This window comes from Ipomoea nil, unplaced genomic scaffold (genome assembly GCF_001879475.1).
Source record: "Ipomoea nil cultivar Tokyo-kokei standard unplaced genomic scaffold, Asagao_1.1 scaffold2480, whole genome shotgun sequence".
Taxonomy (NCBI): domain Eukaryota; kingdom Viridiplantae; phylum Streptophyta; class Magnoliopsida; order Solanales; family Convolvulaceae; genus Ipomoea; species Ipomoea nil.
In genome coordinates, this window is record NW_017618908.1 from 6,028,859 (window position 1) to 6,052,190 (window position 23,332).

At 36.0% G+C, this 23,332-nt stretch overlaps 3 protein-coding genes and 1 non-coding gene across 9 annotated transcripts; all 4 read left to right on the plus strand.

The window, feature by feature from the left end:
* The first annotated feature begins 254 nt into the window (after nt 1-254).
* Nucleotides 255-5,772, plus strand: LOC109153161. Of its 2 annotated transcripts, XM_019300964.1 has the most exons (15): nt 255-533; nt 756-833; nt 957-1,006; nt 1,095-1,148; nt 1,380-1,429; nt 1,598-1,670; nt 1,758-1,819; nt 2,146-2,214; nt 2,637-2,742; nt 3,197-3,267; nt 3,823-3,923; nt 4,554-4,649; nt 4,935-5,002; nt 5,253-5,298; nt 5,682-5,772. In XM_019300964.1, exons 1-15 carry the CDS (start codon nt 279-281, stop codon nt 5,748-5,750), a joined length of 1,248 nt encoding a protein of 415 aa, XP_019156509.1. In that variant the 5' UTR covers nt 255-278; the 3' UTR covers nt 5,751-5,772. The 2 variants fall into 2 exon arrangements, with proteins under 2 accessions (XP_019156509.1, XP_019156510.1); XM_019300965.1 differs by lacking the exons at nt 4,935-5,002; nt 5,253-5,298; nt 5,682-5,772 and having other exon boundaries at nt 3,823-3,983; nt 4,429-4,644.
* A 570-nt stretch (nt 5,773-6,342) lies between these two features.
* TRNAS-AGA lies at nt 6,343-6,424 on the plus strand. The gene has a single exon. It is a non-coding gene; the product is annotated as a tRNA-Ser (tRNA).
* A 3,689-nt stretch (nt 6,425-10,113) lies between these two features.
* LOC109153162 lies at nt 10,114-14,947 on the plus strand. 4 transcript variants are annotated; one of them, XM_019300966.1, is made up of 15 exons: nt 10,124-10,359; nt 10,539-10,616; nt 10,762-10,811; nt 10,903-10,956; nt 11,133-11,182; nt 11,336-11,408; nt 11,495-11,556; nt 12,239-12,307; nt 12,722-12,827; nt 13,277-13,347; nt 13,478-13,578; nt 13,705-13,800; nt 14,028-14,095; nt 14,306-14,351; nt 14,591-14,849. In XM_019300966.1, the coding sequence occupies exons 1-15, from the start codon at nt 10,165-10,167 to the stop codon at nt 14,657-14,659; spliced, it is 1,188 nt and encodes a 395-aa protein (XP_019156511.1). In that variant the 5' UTR covers nt 10,124-10,164; the 3' UTR covers nt 14,660-14,849. The 4 variants fall into 4 exon arrangements, with proteins under 4 accessions (XP_019156514.1, XP_019156513.1, XP_019156512.1 ...); XM_019300967.1 differs by lacking the exon at nt 10,903-10,956 and having other exon boundaries at nt 10,121-10,359; XM_019300969.1 differs by lacking the exons at nt 10,762-10,811; nt 10,903-10,956; nt 11,336-11,408 and having other exon boundaries at nt 10,114-10,359; nt 14,591-14,947.
* Nucleotides 14,948-17,144: 2,197 nt separating this feature from the next.
* On the plus strand, nt 17,145-21,421 carry LOC109153160 (NADPH:adrenodoxin oxidoreductase, mitochondrial). 2 transcript variants are annotated; one of them, XM_019300962.1, is made up of 13 exons: nt 17,145-17,336; nt 17,475-17,579; nt 18,039-18,152; nt 18,254-18,325; nt 18,475-18,591; nt 19,035-19,144; nt 19,231-19,304; nt 19,568-19,629; nt 19,738-19,936; nt 20,164-20,224; nt 20,460-20,527; nt 20,686-20,831; nt 20,924-21,421. In XM_019300962.1, the coding sequence occupies exons 1-13, from the start codon at nt 17,220-17,222 to the stop codon at nt 21,155-21,157; spliced, it is 1,479 nt and encodes a 492-aa protein (XP_019156507.1). In that variant the 5' UTR covers nt 17,145-17,219; the 3' UTR covers nt 21,158-21,421. The 2 variants fall into 2 exon arrangements, with proteins under 2 accessions (XP_019156507.1, XP_019156508.1); XM_019300963.1 differs by having other exon boundaries at nt 18,254-18,307.
* The last annotated feature ends 1,911 nt before the right edge of the window (nt 21,422-23,332 follow it).

Consider the following 23,332-nt stretch of genomic DNA (forward strand, 5'->3'; position numbering starts at 1 on the left):
TTTATGAGAATATATATTATTTTAGTGGGAATAAAATTTGATGTAAATGGGTTGGAGATGAAAAAAGAAAATTGGTGTAAGAATTTGCTGAGAATATTCTTTTTGGTGTAAAATTTGGTGTTTTAGGTTGGGGATGGTATAATATTACATGTATTTTGGTGAATAAAACTGTTATATAATATTGTGCATTGAAATAATTAGTCCACTGTTTAATCAAAATATCTTTCCATAACTATACGTTAGATGAATTTTAGACCAATTATTTATATCGTCGGAGAATGGAAGCATCTCTTCCAACTCTTTCTCCATCACTCCCGCCTTTTCCTCGCAGACTTCACTCCCACTCTCCGCTCATCACCAGTTTTCCCGCGATATTTACCGGCTCTTTGCGGCAACTGCCGCGGCTCCGGAAAATTGCTCCTCCACATTTGACGGCGACGGTGATGGCGTCGGCGACGGCGACGGCGTCATGCTCTTCTCAAGCTCCGCTGCTTTCGGCACGGACAGTCAGCATATCTTACTCCGAACTCAAGGTGGACTCCCTCTTTGGTTTGGTTACTGCTTCCGGTGTTGAGTTTTTCATTAATTCATTTCCATTTCCAAAATATGAAAGAAATAATAAATTGTGCTTTTTGATTTGTAAGTTGTAACTCTATCGCCTTCTATACATTGAGGAATTTCATGCTTCTGTTCTGGACTTACACGCGCTACCATTGTGGTATGTGTTTTGTGTCTCATAAAATTAAGTTAAACAGGATAAGAATGCCGACTTATCGTCGAAAATTGAACAAGGCTTTGGGGCGAATGGTCTTGGACTTCTTTCTATATCGGATGTAAGGACTAAGGAGTGATCTTTGCATTACTTTAAAAAAAAAATTATATACCTACGGGATTTAAATTGCAGTTGGTAGATTTTGGCATATGTTCATGTATGGTCTGTTTTTGCTTTGCTATAGGTTCCTGAGTATACTTTGTTGCGTGAGAATCTTCTCCGTCTTTCATCAAGGTAAGAACAGTTTCGATATGTTGATTTGGCCATAAATTATACTATGTTTAAAGATATGATTTGACTTTTTAAAAATATTGCTTATCAGATTAGCTAATGTTTCTGAAGATGTGAAAAGGGAGCTGGAAGATCCAGATAGTCGGTAATAGAACTTATCCCTGGATTAATGTTGAGATCACATCTTTTGCTAGTAATCATTATAGGAGTCACGAAAATGCTGTTATTGTCTAGTGCTTTATGAAATTTTGTTGTGTGGCCAAAAAAATTGTTGGCACGTGATCCATATTGAACTCCCTCCCCTGAAGTTCATGCTTCTGACAGCTATCCACCATAGTTTATCTCTGATTTGTAATGGCCTAGTTACAATTTCCAGGTACAGCTTTGGATGGAGTTATGGAAAACAGATGCGAGATGGAAAGCTTGGTAAAAATGGACAATCAATTAAATTTTTACATTCAATATTCAAAGTGTGTTGTCCTTGCTTGGTGTAATGTAAATGATTTATATAGTGTCTTTTCTGCTTCCCATTTCATGTCTCAGTCTTATATAACCTGTTCGCTAATCGCTACTACATGGTTATTGGTTATGCAGATAAACTTAAAGCATCCTTCTATGCAAATCCAATATTGGATGTTCCTACAACTGAACCATCCCTTTTACAACAGTACGGTTAAGATTTCTCCATCGTGTGGTATATTTTTCACAGTGCTGTATTTTGTTTAGCTAAACACTATCTTCTTTTCCTTTGTAGATACCCTTCATTTTGTAGAGCAAATATATGGCCTTGTACAGCTCTGCCAGAACTTGAAATAGGTATATTTCATACATATGCTAACGCTGAAGTAAATAATGGGGGGCATTTGGTTCTGTGGACAAGGCTCCCACATTATGCCATGTTTAGGAAAGTAACATATAGTTCAACTTTACCTTTGTTTAAAAGAGAAGGTTGCTTTCAGGGCTTGAACGTGTGACCTAACAATGAATGGTTGAGTTCTTTGACATTGCACCAAAAAGCTAACTTCTTCAGTAATTTGCTATTATTTATTTAAATTCTGTTCATGTACCCTTTGCACCATTCTATATGTGTCTAATTCCTCCATAATTTATCTTGCTTCTACATGTTTGGTTTTAAAATGCAGCCTTCAAAGCACTTGGAAAGCTGATCTTGAATGTTGGGCTGTTGTTGGCTTATCATTGTGATCGATACGGTGAGAGTTCATGATGCTTGGTTTCTTTTTCTTAGTAATTGAGCTTTACTACTAAAGAAGAAAACACAAAGCAAGGACCATAACACTTGATGCTTGAATTATTTTAGCCATTTGCCTTGATTGTATCTGTGCACCTATGACTATCTTTCATTACTATGAAAATATTGCAGCTTTAATTACAATCATGGCAGTGTCAACACCAGCATGTTGCATATTTAGCAAACATAGCTGTGGCAAATTCATATAAATGTCCATTTGTCATTGCTTATTAATTATGTACTTCATATTACCTTCATGTTTTTTTTTTTTTTAAATTTATCTGATTTATCCATGTTTAATTTCCACAAAAATAGAGAACAACTACTCCATATATATAAAGTTCTAAGTTCCAATTGACCTATTGAAAGTGCAAATTTTTGCAGTATCCAGCAGGATTGCAACAAATGAGAATAAAGACATTCTGCAGACACTTCTTCCCTCTAGAGGTCATAAAGGTCGACTTCTTCACTATTTCCCTACCCAGAATAGGTAATGCGATATTTTCATTTATCATCTCTTCTAACCAGTTAAACAGTGTTACCTTCTGTATTAGATGCTTCAATCTTTTTCAAGATCATTTGGGTGTTTCTGTTGATTCTGTGGGACTAGTAATTGTCAAGCCTAGGTAGAAGCCCAAAGGCACAAATTGAAGAATAGGCCAAGTTACCATTTGGGATCTCCTATTAGCCCACAATGGTTAATGCAAGTTGATCTGAAGCATCTACTGAATTCGAATTTTTCTATATTCCATAAAACTACTCTACACCCAAAGTGTAAGACTCTGTAAAACTGTTTGCAACTAATCCTGTTGGGAATTGGAAAATTGTTGACAAAGAGATCTTTAAATTTTTATTTTTTTTTTTAATTTCTGAAAATTTTGAAACCACAATACTTAATTTTAGAATCACTTTGATCAATTAGCTGGTTATAATTTTTCTTGCAGTTGCTCTTCTCAAGATGATGGATCTATTCCATCTTGGGCTGGCTGGCATACTGATTGTGCTTCCTTCACAGGTAATGCTTCTCTAAAATCCCTCTTATAATTAAATATAAAAATGAACTCACCAGCTATATACACTCATTGGTGTTACTCTCCCATCTTTTGTTTGTTTATTTGCAAAATTCAAGTGACATAAAAGACACACCTGCTTGAAGGATTCTAATAAATTAGAATTATTATTATCTCATATTGAAGAAAGCTAGATATGGAACAATTAGTATAATTGCATATTAGCTTGAAATAAGAGAAGAAATCAATGAGAAATAGGTGCAACTGTACCTTGTACATACAAGTATATGACTCTGAAGAATGATTTTCCCCTCTTAGCATGTTATGCATGCATAGTTGTTGAAACCTAGTGGCTAGGTAGGTAAGTTGACTGGTCATGGTGGCTAATGCCCTCTCAACATTATCAAACCTTAAATCCACTTTCAACTAAATGTGACCTCAATAATGCACTCCTTATAATCTAGATGATGATTAGAAATAAAGTAGAATTTGTACTTATTTGGTCTTTCCTTCTTTCATTTTATTATGGATGTCTGATTTTGCTTGAATTCAACATGTAGGTCTAACATGTGAAATGTTTACAAGAGATGATGTGGAAATACCTTGCCCTGACAATGCTGCTGGCCTCTATGTAAAATCCCGTACTGGTCAAGTTGTCAAAGTATATTCCTTTTGCTGTTATAGTGTTATGTAGACGTGGAATTTTTTGCCAATTATATATATTACTAGTATTTTTTATGCGCGATGCGCAAAAAATAGGTGCCCAATATTAATACATTATATTAGAATTTTAAATTTATTTAGATTTTAGATATTTAAATTATTCTAAATAATAATAATAATAATAATAATGATAATAATAATAATAATAATAATGTAAATCATTTTTATAAATTTGATATTTATATTTATGAAATAATTAACATATAACTCAAATATTTAATGTCTATATATTATTATTAATGAAGAAGATAAGAAAATATATGGTGGATGCATGTGCATGGTAAAAATAGTGGAAAAGATAACGGAAGTTATAACGGTAGGGGTATGTTTGTCCAAAATATTTTAATGTACAACCTTTATAGCATAATGTACAAAAAAATTTAACGGAAAAAACGGACATAAATTAGGGGTATAACTTTCATTCACACTTATTATGTTTTTAGATTATGAACAGTGGGAAGATTAATCTTGTCTCTCTAACAGACATTTTTTCAAGTTGTTGTACAAAGAGATTGCTGTGATGTTCTATGAGAATCTACTAATCTGTAACTGTTTTTACTTTTATTAGCCGGAATATGGTGAGGATGAAATAGCATATATGGTTGGTGAGACAAGTGAGATACTGTCAAGACATCTGCTCTGTGCGACACCACATTGTGTTCAGGTAATTGCCACAGTTTTTTTTAAGTTTCTTGTGCAGTTTTAGTTCACTCAAGCACCTGAAAACGTTAAAAGGGAATGAAAAGCTACTGCCTCCAAATCTTAAGATAGAGGAACACACTGCTGCCTCAAACTATCAGGATTGGTGAAATTCTCTTTTGCTTATCATGCTTATTGCTGTCACGTTTTTATCGCCCTCAAGAGCCTGCACTTTCCTATAAAACTCGAATAATTACATTTGCATCTCTACATAGTGTATATATAATGGATAGACAATCTATATTCACAGGCACCAAAAGGGGCGGAAGCATCTGCTGTTGGGCGCTCAACATTTGCATTGTTCCTGCAGCCTGACTGGTATGCTATGCTACGCTACTTAGAGGAACATAACATTTATGTGTACACAAGATTGTCAAGGCTGAGATGGTGATATTGGTCCTCCCTTAGCAGTTAGCACCATTGTCTCTTTAAAATCCAATATTAAGTGAAAAGCACATCACACATATTATAGTTTCAGGCTATTTTAAGCATAATATTTATTCTAGTGCACAAGCATTCATGTAGGCTCGCTAATAGCTGATCCCGTATTTTATTTCCTTAATGCCAGGGATGACAAGTTTAATTTCTCAGAGCTGGCGCATATACATGAGGAGGTATGTTTATGTAGTCCTTAATTTTGACAATCATGCTACTTCATCCCCATATGGCAGAACAAAAGTTACAAATAAAAATGGTCAAATAAGCCTTTTAAGTCGAGGGAATAGTGTGATTGAGCCCCTAATTGAAAAAGGTTTTATCCAAACCCATTAAATTGGTAATTTTATTAATTAGTTTAAGGGATCAAAATGGAGTCTTGTTTAATTTCTTTCTCAACAAATGCACTGTGGTTTTGTCAGTTTCAGCATTGTATTGAGGGTGAAATTAGCTTCTTCTTTTTTCTTTTATCAGAGGGTGAAATTAGGTATGTTAGCATTTTGCGGTTATCTTCAACCTGTAAGTGTTGTGATGATATCTCTTTGTTTTATTGCATTTTCAGTTGCGCCACTCCAACCATTCTCAAACTTTCGGAGAGTACAATGAGAGGCTGCTGGACAAGTATTACTAGCCAAAACCGTAAAAACAATAAAATATTTGTATCGAGTATTGTCAAAATGCAAATTAAATTTGCTTCAATCTTGTGTTTGAGGTTTTGGTCCTTTGGAATAAGCTTTCAATGAAGTTTCTCTTGTAATATAAGTGACAAGTTCACGACTATAACAAATTAGTGTAATTTCCCAACGATAAGTACATAGATAAATATAATAATTTTAAATTAATGAAATGAAAGGAAAAATTTTTCTTTTTTTCTTTTTTTAGGTATGGGTTTGACTGAGATAATACTTTTATTTTTCAATTTGGTTCCAATAAGACTCATATTTAACTAGACATTGGTAAATATAATAATTTTAAACTAAATAAATTGAAAGAAAAAATAATATTTTAAAAATTCGTGGGGTTAAATTTGTGTTATTTGATTCAGTGAATGCAATTTATATTTTAATTGGTCATTAATAAATGTAACAAGTCTGTACTAAAAACCTGAAGAAAACAACTTAAATGGCATAATGTTATTATCCCGATTTGGTTACACTTGTCAGGACAATAATTGCTAGATGTAATAGATGATCTTAAATATTTACTACCAAAGTAACAACTGGGTGGACGTGCCGGAGTGGTTATCGGGCATGACTAGAAATCATGTGGGCTCTGCCCGCGCAGGTTCGAATCCTGCCGTCCACGATTTTATTTCGCCTTACTCTTTGTTATGAAATTTTGATTTACCGGCCGTGATGGGCAATTTATTAATTATACCATCCTCCTGTTATGAAATTTTGATTTACAGGCCGTGATTGATGATTGGCAATTTATACCATAGACTGATATCTAAATATTAAAAAATAAATAAATAAATACAAAAGACTTTAGAAATTATTTTTCGAGTTTTCAAATAGACTTTTAATGTAATTATAAATTGTAGTTAATTTCATCACAGGTCTCTTGTCTTTGGTGGCAATTTGTTTAGTCTCAGACTATCATTTTTTCCATTTAACATTCTAAACTATTATTTTTTGGACACTTTTAGTATTTCTCATAATTTTTTTTTATTTTTAGTAAGGGCATTTTTGTCCTTTCACAATTTTCTTTTATTATTTTTCCGGTTTAATTGGTTAGAACATTATATAACCTCTGATTTTTAGTAAACATATTTTTCAATCGATTTTTTGTAAAGTCCTAAACCAATTAAATGGGAAAATAGGAAAAGAAAAATATGTCTGCATGGGTAGCTCAACTGACCATAAAGGTGAAACTTTGGAATAATGACCAGGGATCAGGGATCGAGTCTCACCAGCAGCAGTGTAGGAGCAACCTTTCAAAGTGAGGGGGGGGGGGGGGGGGGGGGGGGATTGAGTCTCACCAGCGGCAGTGTGGGAGTAATCATCACCATTATTTTTAATACGCCCTGTCTCCAAAACACATCCTCCGTCGGGAACATCTCGGGAACAATCTCATGCTGTCTCTCGCAAACTGCTCGATTTCGGTGACCAAATTTATGAACTGGGTTCTCCCCCTCCCCCCCCCCCCACCGCATTTAACTTCACACCACAAACTTGCTGACAGTGCAACAAGCATCCAGGCTCCCCTCCTGCCAGGCTGTCTCTACCACCTCTCTTGCACCCTCATCAATAACCATGCGTTCTCAAATCTGAACTTCCTCGGCCCTCTTACTCTTCGTATGCTGAGAGCATTTACATTTAGAAACAAAGCCGAGTGATCGCATCTCTAGTCTTGAGATTTTCCACTCATGCATTCTCTTCATACATCCACTCCTCCGTTATAAACACCTTATCCAGCCTTTCCTGTATCCAATTCTGTCGTGGCCTTTACTCTTATCCTCATGTGAACTGACGGCCCGGCATCGGCATCTGCATCAATCCGCACTCATCAATGGTATCCCCAGACCCACGCAAGAGGCTATTGTCGATACGGATCTCCCCCCCCCCCTTTTCATGTTGATAGAGAAGATTATTAAAATACCTATCACCACCAGGGCAACCCAGATCTATTCCTCAACATACCCAGCAGCTCCCAGGTTTCCTCCCTCCTGTTTTCGATCCGAACACCCATATAAGCATGTCATACGCCAAAACTTGTCAGTCATACTAACCTCAATATCAATATGGTTCGGCGAGTAACTCAAAAATCTAGCAGTGTTGTTTTTTTTTTTTCCATAGAGGAGCCATCCACCCCTCCCCCCCCCCCTCCCCTCAAACCTTCATTATTCACATTAAAACAATCCATTCATATCCAAGCCTGACACGGACTCTCTCTGCATGACTCCGTCCACCTTGGTTTCCATAAAAAATACGAACTCTGCTTCTTACAAGACACCATGCTCACTACTTCTCGAACTGTGCGTGGATTGCCCAAGCCACGACAGTTCCATCTCAATGTACTCTCATGATGACGGCGGCTGTGACACAGCTCGCCTATGAGCAAGTTTTTTGAACTCATCGGTCATTGTAACATCATCTCCCTCCATCTTCTCCCTCTTCCGTACCATGCCTTCGCCTTTGCCGTAGCCACCACCATCTCATCCTCAGACATACTCGTCTGCATGACACCCCCACCTCCTAGACCCCGCTCTACTGCCTCAGTCACCTTGTTTTTTGCACCAATGGACGTGGTTTCCGCCTACCGGCACGAGCCAGTTATCCCAACCGCTCTAGGAGCGCTCCGGATCCACCAGCCGCATATCGGACGTACAGTACCTTCCACTGGAATTCCCACTTTCCTAGCTTGTAGACAAAACGTGTGCAAGTGACCCATATACCACAAAAGTAGCAAAACTTGTGCAACCGTTCATACCTGAAATTACACCATTGTTGTTGTCCTATCCCACTTCATCAATCTCATCCTCCTCCTAAGCGGCTATCAACGCGAATTGACACCGCGAATATGATGAAAGGTTAGCCATGCGCCCCTTCAAAAACGGTCATCATGCTTAAAAAAGAACCCAAAAAGTTCCCTGCCTGTTCCAGAATTGCTGAGTTGTATACCCCTTCGGCATGTCATCCAACTGTACCCACATGTAATCATGTCTAGCTTCTCATCGAGAGGATTCACCCCGGTCATACCTCCCGACACACAAGTGCGTTGTTCTCAAATGCCCAGGGTCCCTCATTCAACACATAGTCCATATCTTTTTATGGAAAAAAAACAAATAAGAACAATCCCCTTTGAATTTCTTTACCTGCACCCCACGCACTGGTGCTGCCACACGACGCTAACACCTGCTCATAAAATCAATTAATCAATTTCTGTGTCAGAAACCTCCACCCACCACCCTCCACGTCCTCCTCCTCACCCCTCTCCCCCGCCCACCTCCACATCGCCGCAAACCTCCCCCTTCCGGCATAAACACCGCACCCTCCTCCTCCAGCAGCGCCCAATCCGCCCACTGATCCGTCAACCCCACAACATCAGCCACCGGCTCCGCCGGCCGACCAGTCCCATCCCCTCCCCTCCCACGCTGCACCCTACTGCCAGCATTCCTCCCCTCCATACTGCCGACCTCCACCGTCGGGACGTCACTCCTATGTCGCAAACCTCTACTGCCCTCAAACTCTCCCTCCCTTCGCATGAACCCCGGAGCCGTCTCCTCTCCCCTTCTGTTCATCCCATCGACTGAACTTCCCCTACCAGTTTGCCCTACCCCCAGTTTCGCCCCCTCCATCCGGCGTAGCGAACCTCCATCATACACCCCCTCATCCGATCGTACTTCGTGAGCATCCACCTCCTCGCCTCGCCTGGGCAGTCCACCATCCATGCGCACGTCGCCGGCCATCGTCCGGATAGAAAGCACCGTTCGTTGTTGAAAACCTAGGAAAACCCTAGTAGGAACCGTAAAAACCCTAGAGAGAATCTAGAGAGAGATTGTTTTAGTTACTTAATAATACATAATTGTTTAACATTAAATACGATCACTTTAGTAAACATTTATTTAATATAGTACATTATTATAAATTTATATATATATAATACATAAGAGTTAATTTCATTTTTGGTCCTAAATTTATATTGACAATTTCTCTTTAATTTTTTTATTAGAACATTCATATTTAATCTTAGTATTATTGTTACAACTATTTTTATTTCTATCAACAAAATCACCAATTGTAATGTAGTTTAATACAAAAGGCATTTCGATCTTCAAATTATAGATTTAAAAAAAAAATTAAAAATATAGCAGAGTCAACACACTTTGTATAAAAATGATCCAAATATTTTTGTATTTAACGATATTTTAATAATTTTGTTTGAAAAATATTTATGTTACAATAATATTATAACCAAATGTGAATGTTATAGGAGTAAAAAAAGATTAAAAGTGGATTGTAATACATAATGTATTGTTTAATCAAAGCATCTTTCCTTAATTATACATTAGATGAATTTTAGACGACTTTAATCGTCGGAAAATGGAATCTTCTTTTCCATCATCACTCCCGCCTTTTACTCGCAGTCCTCACTCCCACCTTCCACTCATCACCGCGATATTGCCGCGCCGCCGGAAAATTGCTCCTCCGCTTTCGACGATCACGGCGGCGTCATGCTCTTCTCAAGCTCCTCTGCTTTCGGCTCGGACAGTTAGCATATCTTACAGCGAACTCAAGGTCAACTCCCTCTTTCGTTTGGTTACTGCTTCCTATGTTGAGTTTTTGATTCTTAATTTCAATTTTTATATATGAAAGAAATGAATTGTGCTTTTTTAACTCGATCGCCTTAACCTTCCGGCTTTACATCTATGAGAATTTATTTATGTGTTTATAGCTGATAAAATTAAGTGAAACAGGATAAGAATGCCGACTTATCGTCGAAAATTGAAGAAGGCTTTGGAGTGAATGGTCTTGGACTTCTTTCTATATCGGATGTAAGGCTGATCTTTGCATTACTTAAAAATAAATAAAAATTATTATTATAACAAACTAAATAGCTGTGGGATTGAAGTTGCATTTGGTGAATTTTGGCATCTGTTATATGTATGTTCTGTTTTCCATTTGATATGAATGGTGTAGGTTCCTGAGTACTCTTTGTTGCGTAAGAATCTTCTCCATCTTTCGACTAGGTAAGGAGAGTTTTGATGTATTTGATTTGGCCACAAATTATAATGTGTTTAACGATAGGGCTTGAGTCGTCGTTAAAAATATTGCAACCAGATTAGCTAATGTCTCTGAAGACGTGAAAAGGGAGCTGGAAGACCCAGATAGTCGGTAATAGAACTTATCCCCAGATTAATGCTGAGATCACATCTTTTCTAGTCATCATTATGGTGGTCAATGAAAGTAATGCTTTATAAACTATTGCTATGTGTTCAAATAAATCGCCAATTTTCCACTATCCAACATAGTTTACCCCAGATTTGTAATGGCCTTGTTACAATTTCCAGGTACAGCTTTGGATGGAGTTATGGAAAAGAGAAGCAAGATGGAAAGCTAGGTAAAATGGACTAATCAATTACTTTTTTACTTGCAATATTCAAAGTCTGTTGTGTTTGCTTGGTGTAATGTAAATGATCTATGTAGTGTATTTTCTGCTTCCCGTTTCATGTCTCAAGCTTTTATAACCTGTTCACTATTATTTGTTATGCAGATAAACTTAAAGCATCCTTCTTTGCAAATCCAATATTGGATGTACCTTCAACTGAACCATCAAATATACAACGGTGCATTTATGATTTCTGAATCATGGGGTATATTTTTCACAGTTATGTATTTTGTATAACTAAAGACTAGCTTGTTCTCCTTGTAGATATCCTTCATATTGTAGAGCAAACATATGGCCTCGTACAGCTCTGCCAGAACTTGAAATTGGTATATTTCAAACATATGCTAATGGTGATTTAAATAACGGGGTCATTTGGCTCAAACATTTGAATTGTAATTGGACTTGAATCAAACACTTAGTAATCTGAATGGGTTCTTTAGTGAAAATAGTCTCTTTGTTTCATAATAAAAAGGTATTGAGATAAAAATAAATGATTATATAATTTCATATCCAATGCATGGAATGACTTTTTATTTTTCTCTTTCCTATTTTTTTTTTTTTTTATTTGTGTAAAAGTATGTGCGAAGAAGGGTAATGACTTTTGGCATTAATTAAGGATTTAAATCTGATATTAGGGTACCAAAAATAAACAAACAGACGAGGTAATTGGAATAAGTCTGATGGTGTTCTTGTTCCATTTACAAGTAAAGCATAAATTAGTTTTGATACTACATACTAATTTTTGCCTTGTAGTCTATTTTGATGACTTGCAAATTGTAGTCCTCCAAATTAGTGAACTTCTAAAAGAAGCTATTCATTTACAATTTGATCACTAATCTATTTATTAAACAAAGTTGATCCCCCTTTTGTTTTCACTCAAAATCTATTAAATGTAGCTAAATATGTGGAGTATTTTACTTAATTCCATATGTGTCTAACACCACTATAATTTATCCTGTTTTTATATGCTTGGATTGGATTTGGTGAATGCCTGTTTTTAAAATGCAGCCTTCAAAGCACTTGGAAAGCTGATCTTGAATGTTGGGTTGTTGTTGGCTCATCACTGTGATCGATACGGTGAGAGTTCTTGATGCTTGGTTTTTTATTTTTTTAATAAGTTAAACATAGCACTTGATTCTTGAATTATTATCTCTTCTCTTCCTTTTTGGTATTATCCTGTGATTTTAGCCATTTTCCTTGTTAGTATCTATGCCCCTATAGCTATCTTTCGTTAGTATAAAAAAAGTTACAGCTTTAATTCCAATCATGTCAGTGTCAACACAAGCATGTTCCATATATAGCAATCATAGCTGTGCAAATTTATATAAATGTCCATATGTCCTTTCTTATTAATTTTGTACTCTGTATTATCTTCCTGTTATTTTTTTAAATTTGATTTATCCATGTTTAATTTCCATAAAAATAGAAAACTATGTATATTAAAAAAGTTTTAAGTTCCAATTGACCTATTGAAAGTGCAAATTTATGCAGTATCCAGCAGGATCACAACTAATGAGAATAAAGAGATTCTACAGACACTTCTTCCCTCTAGATGTCATAAAGGTCGACTTCTTTACTATTTCCCTACCCAGAATAGGTAATGCTATATTTTTATTCATCATCTCCTGTAACAGGTTAAACAGTGTTACCTTCTGTGTTAGATGTTTCAATCTTTTTCAAGATCATCAGGGTGTTTTTGTTAGTTCTTTGGGACTAGAAATTGTCAAGCCTAGGTAGAAGCCCGAAGGAACAACCTGAAGAATGGGCCAATTTACTATTTGGGATCTCCCATTAGCTCACAATGGTTAATGCAAGTTGATCTGAAGCGTCTAATGAATTCAAATATTTCTATATTCAATAAACTAATCCTCAGTTCCTCACCCAAAGTTTAAGACTCTGGAAAATTGTTTTCAACTAATCCTGTTGGGAATTAGAAAATCGTTGACAAAGAGATCATTTTTTCTTAATATCTGCAAAAATTTGAAAATGTAGTACATAAATGTAGAACCTCTTTGATCAGTTTACTGGTTATAATTTTTCTTGCAGTAGCTCTGCCCTAGATGATGGATCTGTTTCATCCTGGTCTGGGTGGCATACTGATTATGCTTCCTTAACAGGTAATGTCTCACTAAAATCCCTCTTACAATTAAATATAAAAAATAAAACTCACCAGTTATATTTACTCATTGGTGTTACTCTCCTCTCTTAAAAATGAATGTCTATTTTTTGCTTGAATTCTACATATAGGTCTAACATGTGAAATGTTTACAAGAGACGATGTAGAAATTCCTTGCTCTGACAATGCTGCTGGCCTCTATATAATGTCGCGTACTGGTCAAGTTGTCAAAGTATATTTCCTTGCTGTTATATATTATGAACAGTGGGAAGATTAATCTGTTGTCTATTTAACAGAAAAGTTTTCAAGTTGTTGTACTGAGAGATTACTAATCTCTAACTCTTTTGTCTTTTATTAGCCGGAATATGGTGAGGATGAAATAGCATACCTGGTTGGTGAGACGGGTGAAATACTGTCAAGACATCTGCTCTGTGCAACACCACATTGTGTTCGGGTAATTTCCACAGTTCCGTTTTAGTTTACTTAAGCACCTGAAAGCATTAAAAGACAATGAAAAGCTACTGCATCCAAATTTTTAGACAAGGAATACTCTACTGCCTCATCCTTATTGCTGTTGCATTTTTATGGCCAAAAAGAGTTGTTCTTTCCTACAATCCTCGAATAATTATATTTGCATCTCTACATAGTCTGCATATATAATGGATAGACATCTATTGACAGGCACCAAAAGGGGTGGAAGCATCTTCTGTGGGCCGCTCAACATATGTATTGTTCATGCAGCCTAACTGGTATGCTACTTAGAGAAACATAGCATTATGTGTATACAAGATTGTCACGGCTGAGATGGTGATCTTGGTCTCTTCCCTTAGCACCATTATCTCTTTTAAATTTGATATTAAGTGAAAAGTACATTACACACATATTCTAGTTCCCGGTTACACAAGCTTTCGTGTATACCTGATAATAGTTGATCCCAGATATTATTTCCTTAATGTCAGGGATGAAAAGTTTAATTTCTCAGAGCTGGCGCATATTCATGAGGAGGTACGCTTTTTTTTCTTTTTTTTTGACAACCCATCATGCCCACTTGACAGAACAAAAGTTATATAACATTATGGAGTCTTGTTTAATTTCTTTGTGTTTCTTTGTCAACAAATGCACTGTGGTTTTGCCAGTGCCAACATAGTACTGAAGATTAAATTAGCCAATAGTTTTACACTTGGCAGGGGCATTCTGTTGTGATGAGATATCTTTTAGTTCTTTTTTTTTTTTTGAATTTTCAGTTGCGCCACTCCAACCATCCTCTTACTTATGGAGAGTACAGTGAAAGGCTGCATGACAAGCACTACTAGCTCAAAGAGTATAGTTTTACCTCTACTGTGTAGTTTGCGAGCTATTATGCTGGAGTGGAGTTTACATACCTTGACATAGTGGGCGTGGGTTTCCCTTGTTGTCCAAAAAAAAAAATGTATAATTATGTTATATCGAAGCAAGAAAACACTACTTATTCTACACCAAATATATGTATTGATTGCAAACAAATCTTTGCATCAATCTTTTATATGCGTGTGAGGTGTAATTTATTGACATATCAATTATTCTAAGTTGATGTGTAAAATGTACATAATATTAACCACAAAGTTTCATGTTAGTTTGTTGGTGTTAAATAATGTTAATTGTAGGATTTGTAGGATGATTAGCTTTTTCATGTTTAACTTCTAGTAGGAGTTATCTATTCACTTTCTTAGTTTGAATTAGCTATCTATTGACAATTTAGGTTGGTTTATATCTTTATAGTCTTTTTGTCGGCTAGGGTAATGATATGAGCTTTACACTTAATACACTTTTGAGAATTGGTTGTGGCCTTTTTCATAAATCAAAGTAATGTTGAATTGTTATATTTTGCAATAGTAAACGTGTAAATTATTAATTAGTTGTATTGTATGACATTAGAATTATAAATTGTAATTTAGACACAAAATCGATAACTTTTATTTGTAAATTGATGATTTTGTATTTTAGATTATTATTGGAGGCTGGTGTGCACAGTGCACAGTTTATTTAATGAAATTGCAAAATCTCTAACATAATGACTTAGAAGAAATGGTCTAAAAAAAAAAAAAAGAAACAAATGTACAGAGTGGAAAAAAAGAAGAAGAAAGAAAATAGATATACACTTTGAGACATTGTTAATAAAAAAAAAAAGTTTATTTTGAAATGCTACTTAGTATTTTTTTTTTTTTAAAGATCATCTACTTTAGAGTTTTTTGCACTTTTAGTCCCACGACCATAGTGACACCGGCAGAATTGATCCACGACTTTTGAACCTTGCAATTTTAGTCCACGACTATTGATTTTTTTGCAAAAATGGTCCTTCCGGCCACTTTTCCGTCAAAATTTCACCGAAAAAAAAATATTCTTCATTTTTAGCCGGGTTAAAATTGACATTTTACTTATCTCAACAAATTAAAAGAAAAAAATTGATATTTGACTACATACAATATTACTGGGCTACATACTACTGTCCCAGACGGCGGAGTTCCTGGAGCAGGCAGGACTGTCAGTAAGCGGCGGAGCGGCCGTGGCGTTCCCCGGGCTAGTTGGGTTATCCGGCAACAGCTTTGGACTGGTACATGTACTCCGCCGCCGCATTTAACCCAGTTAAAAATAGAGATTTTTTTTTTCCGGTGAAATTTTGACGGAAAAGTGGCCGGAAGGACCATTTTTGCAAAAAGATCAATAGTCGTGGACTAAAATTACAAGGTTCAAAAGTCGTGGATCAATTCTGCCAGTGCCACTATAGTCGTGGGACTAAAAGTGCAAAAAACTCTTTTGTTTTGTTTCTTCCCTTTTAATTTTAACTTTAATTTATTTTTGACACCTTGATTTTTTGGGCAAATTATACCATGGACTAGGGTCTACCTTGCATTGTAGACCCTGGTCTAAAAATAGCATTCAGATTCTGAATTTATAGTTGACACATTCTGTACATGCAGGTTGCAATCAGTGTTGCAAAAACCGCTCCTAGGCGCTAGGCGCCGTTCGGCCGCTTAGTCGGCCCTTTTTTTTTTTTTTTTTTTTTTTTTTTTTTTTTTTTTTTTTTTTTAGGGTTATTCGCCAAAGATAATCTGTGGTAAAGCATCAAATGACCAAAATACCCCATTTACTAGATATGAGTGTTGATTTGCTGAAGTTTGTACTAGTTGCAAAGTGTAAAAATTTTTGCAAGGCATAAATTTTGACTCGGTTATCCGTTTTGGATATTTTTTTTTTTTTTGAAATTGCGTATTTTTTTTGAATTTCTCAAAAAAAAAAAAAAAGCTTCTTTTTGCTCTTAATTTTTTTTTTAATGTATTTAGATGGTTTCAACAATATCTTGAACAATTTTACAACCACTTACGTAAATAGTTTGTAAGAAAAAATAGAGGAACCTTATGTTTTATTAGTGAATTTTTACAATTTTTAATTTAATTTTTTTAAAAAGAAATTTAAAAAAAAAAAATCGGGAGCCTAGGCGTCGAAAAATCGGCGCCTGGGGGCGCCTAACGTATTTTGCAACATTGCTTGCAGTTGATAGTTTGTGTATTTCTAACTATCAGATTATGTGTTAGCAATTATGAAGTCATTTATTTACATGTATAGAAACGGTTAATGATAGGTACAGAATGTATTAACAGAAGTATAAAATTTTTACATCAAGATTCACAATACAATATGAACCCTGGTCCATGTTATAACAATTGGATTCTTTGAATGGTATTTCGAAATTGAGATTGAAGAAAGCTGTATATATTTTCTGGATTCAGCCCAATAGGCCCATTAGTACAGCCCAGTTTCAACTTGTCTTCTTCAACCGGCGAGTCTTCACAGTAGTATAGTAAGATACCCTGAAAGCTTCAGCTGATCACAGATATGGCCTTTACGAGAATGTTGAGATGCCTTTCTCGAAGCTTTACAACCGTTTCTTCCAGCTCACCACGAGTCTGTATCGTCGGTAGTGGACCCGCCGGATTTTACACCGCCGACAAGGTGATTTCCTGATTAGATTCAACAAGTTCCGATATTTTTTTGGGGAATCAAGTTGCTCAGATGATGCTAATTTTGTTAACATTTTTATTCATTGAAATTAGTATTTTAATTTACTGTGGATTTTATTTGCAATATTAGATTCTGAAAGCGCATGAAGGCGCCCAAGTCGATATAATCGACCGCTTACCGACGCCGTTTGGGTTAGTCCGATCTGGTGTTGCTCCAGATCATCCTGAAACCAAGGTCTTCTCTTTACTCTCTTGCTCTTTCTATGTGATCTTTACATATGCGTTTCAAATGATGAGTTTTACTTCTATGCTATTAGTTGTATTAAACGAGCAAGGTCAAATAAAGTATTTAAACTTGTATTAGTTGTATATATACACACACATGTTGAATGAGGTGAGACTAGGCTTTCCATTGAGTAGTCATTGGCAAACTTTGCCCTTTGCCCTTTAAATTAGTGAATGTGTATATGTTCAATTCCATGGCTTTTGTTTCATTTATAAGGAGAGCCTTGAGAAAGAAAGTGGCTTACCTTAAAATGCTTTGCACTCTTCTATTTTTATTGTGGATTGAGGGCTGTTAACTTGAGTGAGTGTGGCTAGATGTACTTTGTACATTTCATTGATTGAATTAAATTTTGACTTTTTTTGAGATAGTTCTCTTAATATGCTTAGTTTACCAGAATATTTGGAACAGACTGTGACAAACCAGTTTTCTCGGATAGTTCAAAATGGCCGCTGCTCGTTCCTTGGGAATGTCTCTCTTGGATCTTCGGTATCTTTGTCTGAGCTACGTGATCTGTATGATGTGGTAATATACTAGTTCTGTTTGAGTGCATCTATCCCTCTTTGCTTTTTCAGCTTCTTGGTGTCTTAATTTACTGTTTCAATGTGCATTAATTTTTTCTGCAGGTAGTGCTTTGCTATGGTGCTGAAAGTGACAGAGCTCTTGGCATTCCTGGAGAAGTACATATCATGAACTTGATGTTCTCCTATCTTTTTCTTCTATGATACGTGTGAAATAAATTGGATGTTATGGATGATATTATTTGATGGGTTGCTTTCTTGCTTCTGCCTTTTGGTGAAGAGAATGATGCTTTCTGTTCTTAGCTTTGTGCGTGCATGTCTTGCAGGATTTGGCAGGGATATATTCTGCTAGAGAGTTTGTCTGGTGGTATAATGGGCACCCAGACTGCAGAAACTTGGCTCCAGACTTGAAGAACACAGATACTGCTGTTGTTGTTGGTCAGGTATCTGCATTTCTTCCACATAAGTGTGTCTCTACATTCAAGGATCAAAAGTAGTCAAGACACACTAATACAGAATGTTTAGGGTTGCCTACTGACTCTTGATTCTTTAACTGAGCCATATCCTTTGGATTCAAACCCTTTACTTCTGAATTAAAACCAGATCTATGTTAATTAATGTTACAGGGTTGATTTTATTAAGATGGTCACCGGAATTTAAAGTGAACAGTCCTTTATGTTGCTTGAATTTGGTCTCACTATGTCTATACTCCTGGATGTTTCTTGAATTAGGAGTTTTTCCAGATTTAATGATGTTAATTAAATGAGCTATAATTTTTCTAATATCTTATAGTATGAAGAAAATTAGTGTATGGTTTAATATTTTTCTGGTTGGAGTTTATGTTGTTTTCACTGTACTGCTTTAACAATTTTCTTGCCATGTCCAGGGAAATGTAGCTCTTGATGTGGCCCGTGTACTTTTACGATCAACCTCTGAGTTGGCAAAAACTGATATTTCTTCCCATGCTTTGGCTGCTCTAGAAGAAAGCTCTATAAGGTATTTTTCTCTAAGGTTTTCTATGATCTGGAAATCACTTGCCCTTTTGTGAATTAATTGATGACCATGATTGAAATTTCCTGCAGAAAAGTTTATGTGGTTGGCAGACGTGGACCAGTGCAGGCATCTTTCACTGCAAAGGAGCTACGTGAAATTCTTGGTTAGTATTTGAACACCATCATTCTAGGTTCTGTTCGTTTCATATGTTGGACATATACCCAACTAGATAGATTTGGATTTAAGCTTTTAGCGGCTGGGTTGAGTAGGATATACTAGCATCTTGTCTTGTCCTTTAAAGATGCAGATTTGGTTACCTACATGTTTATTGATGTTTTCATCATAAAAGTTAAAATATGATTTGAAGGAGAAAGGAATTGTGAATGTTCTTCTTTTTCCGTATGATGAAACTATAATTCCTATCAGGTATCAAGAATTTGTACATTCACATTGAGGAAGCAGATCTGCATAAAACACCCGCTGATGAGGTATATTTCTTTCTACATCATTCTACATGCTCTGTATTACTAAAAACCTGATTCCTTGAACAACAGTTGGACTAGCATTACAAAATTTGCAATTCTTACAACATGCAGGACGTACTAAAGAATAATCGGATCAATAGGAGAATTCACGAGTTGCTCTCTAAGGCAGCTACTTCTGCAGCTCCATTTCCTACTCTTGGCCAACGTGAACTACACTTTGTTTTCTTTCGAAAACCAGAAAGGTTTTTAGAATCAGATGCTAGACGCAGTCATGTAGCTGGTGTGAACTTTGAGCGCACAATTATTAGAGGTAGACTTGTATAATACTCCGTAATTGCCTTTTCAGTTTACTTCCTTTGTATTGTTCTTCTGAACCATTCTTTTATTTCTTTGTAAGCATTGCAGCCTAAAACAACTGAAGTTAGTTGTATTTAACAGTAGATGTCGTGAAGACAAGATATGAATAAGTTGTTTGGTTTTAAATTACAATTATGAGGATTTGATGGAATAATATAGCTTGCTTTGGCCATTTTTCAGAAGATGGGTCTGGGAAACAGGTTGCAGTTGGTACAGGACAGTTTGATGACTTGGAATGCGGGTACAATGTTGTTTTGGCTTTATTTATAAATTTGCATATCTTATGATTATAAATTGACTCCAACGTGCATTGAGATGCAAGAGCTAAAATGAATGAAAAGGGGAAGTTGGGAATTAGAAAAATGTGACCTTGGGAAATTTATTCTACCATATGTCCATATTTGCACTAGTGCCATTATAGTACTTAATGCTTGATGCTTCTGAAATTAGCATACCATGCTCTCACTGTTTGCCAGGCTGGTTTTGAAGAGTATCGGTTATAAATCAGTATGTGTTGAGGGCTTACCTTTTGATCCCCGGAATGGTATGCGAAAGAAATGCAGCTCTGCAGAAAATTTATTCTACCATATGTATTTTCCTAATTGTTTTCAAAATTCTGGGCGAATACTATGGTTTCTATGCTTATGAAAATTTAATATACTCATATGATTCTTAGTCTTGGTTTCCTTCCGGCTTCCCCAGGCATAGTTCCAAACATTAGAGGTCGTGTCCTAAGTGATTCTACAGGAGACCTCACAGAGGTCGAGAAGGGTTTATACGTATGTGGTTGGTTGAAAAGAGGACCAACTGGAATCATCGCTACCAATCTTTACTGTGCTGAAGAAACTGTAAGTCAGAATACATTTATTTGCTCTAGTGGGAGGTGATTACACGTTTGTAACTGATTGAAAATGTCTGCCGTACACTTGATTCATGGCAGGTTGCCAGCATTTCTGAAGATATCAAGAAAGGAATTCTACCATCCACATCTGACCCATCAAAGCCGGGGAGGGAGGGCCTCCTTCAACTACTGGACAGTAAGAACTCCACAGTCATCCCATTCGAGGGCTGGCAGAAGATCGATGCTGAAGAGAAAAGGCGAGGGTGTTTGAAAAACAAACCCAGAGAAAAACTCACCAGTTGGCAGGAACTACTTGAAGTTGCCAGGAAATGAGGATTCTCACAAATCAGAACATAATTCGGTTTTGACAGCAATGCCCCCCGCCCGATTCAATCCTTTTCTGATTACGAATGACATTTCACTTCTGGGTTAGTATACATGACTTGAGCTGTATTGCATTCTTGGAGTTTATACATTAGGCTAGAAATAATTATTTCTTGAATAATTGAAGCTCTTGTATGGTGCTAATGTTGTTATAGTCCCAGATGCTCTTGAGAAACAAAATTCTTCTTATAATTTAATCATTTTTAGAACAAATATGGTGGTGATTTATGTATTTTCGAAATCAAATACAAGAAAGAGGTATTGAGGTTGAGAGTTTCAATTGAAGGATGTATTTCAGATGTCAGTTTTTCATTTGCTCTGACATTAAATGAAAGGATATATGTCATTTTATTGTGAAAGTGCATATTTATATTTTATATATTATATGCTTAACATGTTGGAAGTGGTTAATTTATTTTCATAATACAAGATAGATTTAGTAAAAATAAATATAAATTGTTGTGTTTGTCCAATAAATGGTCTTTTCGTTCTGTTTTCCAAGTGGATCCATTATGCAGAGTTGATTGAGAGATTGGAGAATATCATCATGGTGAAATTGACCCTAAATGTCACCTCCTCTAGTTTTTGTTCCATGTCAACATTCCACTCGGCTACTATATGTAGTGTCCTTGCAAAATTCTTCTTAAATCTGCAGCCTTCCATTTTATCCAAACACCAACCCCCACCTATTTCCCAGAGAGAGAGAGAGAAAGAGAGAGAAGAAGAAGAAGGGTTCAGGTGCAGGTATAGCTTCCCGTGCGGTTAACTCATAAAGACTCACCTTAAGCATTAAAATGGCGCACCCTAAGTACTCAAACTATGCACCTTAAGCATACAAACAAAGCACATTAGAACACAAATAATGCACCTAAAGTTTTAAAATGACGCACATTAAGTACAAAAACTATGTACCTTAAGCACACAAACAAAGCACCTTAAGAACATAAACCACACACTTAAAGTTTTAAAATGATGCACCTTAAGTTTCAACAACTGACGCACCTTAAGCATACAAATCACGCACCTTAAGAAGAAAAACAACGCACCTTAAGAAATAAAACCACGCATCTAAAGCTTTAGGCCAACGCACTTTAAGTTTCAACAACTGATTCACCTTAGCACACAAATCACGCACCTTAAGAAAGAAAACCATGCACCTTAAATTTGACCTAGATACAAAAAGACCAAATTGCCACCGTATTTTTTTTAATCATTGTTAATCCTGAATGTTGATTTAGGCAATATGAATGGCTCAGATTTAACCGCACGGAAGATACTCAACCGCAGGAGAATTGAGTTCTATATATATATGCCTGAGATATTTACTTAAATGGACCTTAATATAGACTCAAGTTTGACCTTTTTATTAAAAAGGTCAAATCGAGCTAAATCAAAACTAGACCGAGTCGTAGATCCCTATTTGGGGTCCGGTTTATTCCCAACCCTAATTCTATTATATTCCATTTTAACCCTATTCCTAAAGTCTTGTGTGGTGGGCAAATGGGGCCTAAAATAGAATGTAGTAATCAAGACTACTTGTTTGTTCCATTGTGGAAACTATGTTCTCTCATTTCCTAGGATTTTCACACATTAATTCCCACACGTACAGTGTTACTTAATCTGATCTCTTACAGTACCCAACAATCCCTAGTTTTTCTTTGACATTATTTTCCAAGTGCTGCTGCCCCATATATATATCTCTTCCAAATGCAATGAATTATATATATCATTTCACAGATAGAGGTGATATGATATGATGTTAGTTCATGCATTCAAACTGGTGTTGAAAGCAACTGGGAAAGCTTATTATATTCCTAATCAAATATATAATTGTGTAAGTAATTAATAAATTAACTACTCAATATTATTTGAAAAAGGATGCAACAAAACTTGATGATGATGTGATTGACTCCAAGAACTTTTTTTTTTTTTTCTAATTTGATTTATTCATAGCCTCATCATGAACTTAATTGAATATGCAAAACTTGAGACGTGTCATGTTAAGGATCATTCAGTTCATGCAACAAGTGAGGATCAGGATTGCAAATTTTAGTTACTCGTAAGGGTGGAGGCAGAAAAATTGTGTTGGGGGCCAGAATTATAAAGAAAATTTACAATATTAAT

Excerpts from the sequence above, each read along its gene's own strand:
- LOC109153161 (XM_019300964.1), top strand. The coding sequence starts at position 279 with ATGGAAGCATCTCTTCCAACTCTTTCTCCATCACTCCCGCCTTTTCCT. Across the intron at positions 1,671-1,757 it reads GAACCATCCCTTTTACAACA|ATACCCTTCATTTTGTAGAG; the intron begins GTACGGTTAAGA and ends TTTCCTTTGTAG. Across the intron at positions 4,650-4,934 it reads CGACACCACATTGTGTTCAG|GCACCAAAAGGGGCGGAAGC; the intron begins GTAATTGCCACA and ends CTATATTCACAG.
- LOC109153162 (XM_019300966.1), top strand. The coding sequence starts at position 10,165 with ATGGAATCTTCTTTTCCATCATCACTCCCGCCTTTTACTCGCAGTCCT. Across the intron at positions 10,812-10,902 it reads CTTCTCCATCTTTCGACTAG|ATTAGCTAATGTCTCTGAAG; the intron begins GTAAGGAGAGTT and ends TATTGCAACCAG. Across the intron at positions 12,308-12,721 it reads TCATCACTGTGATCGATACG|TATCCAGCAGGATCACAACT; the intron begins GTGAGAGTTCTT and ends AAATTTATGCAG.
- LOC109153160 (XM_019300962.1), top strand. The coding sequence starts at position 17,220 with ATGGCCTTTACGAGAATGTTGAGATGCCTTTCTCGAAGCTTTACAACC. Across the intron at positions 19,305-19,567 it reads GGAGCTACGTGAAATTCTTG|GTATCAAGAATTTGTACATT; the intron begins GTTAGTATTTGA and ends AATTCCTATCAG. Across the intron at positions 20,528-20,685 it reads ACCTTTTGATCCCCGGAATG|GCATAGTTCCAAACATTAGA; the intron begins GTATGCGAAAGA and ends CGGCTTCCCCAG.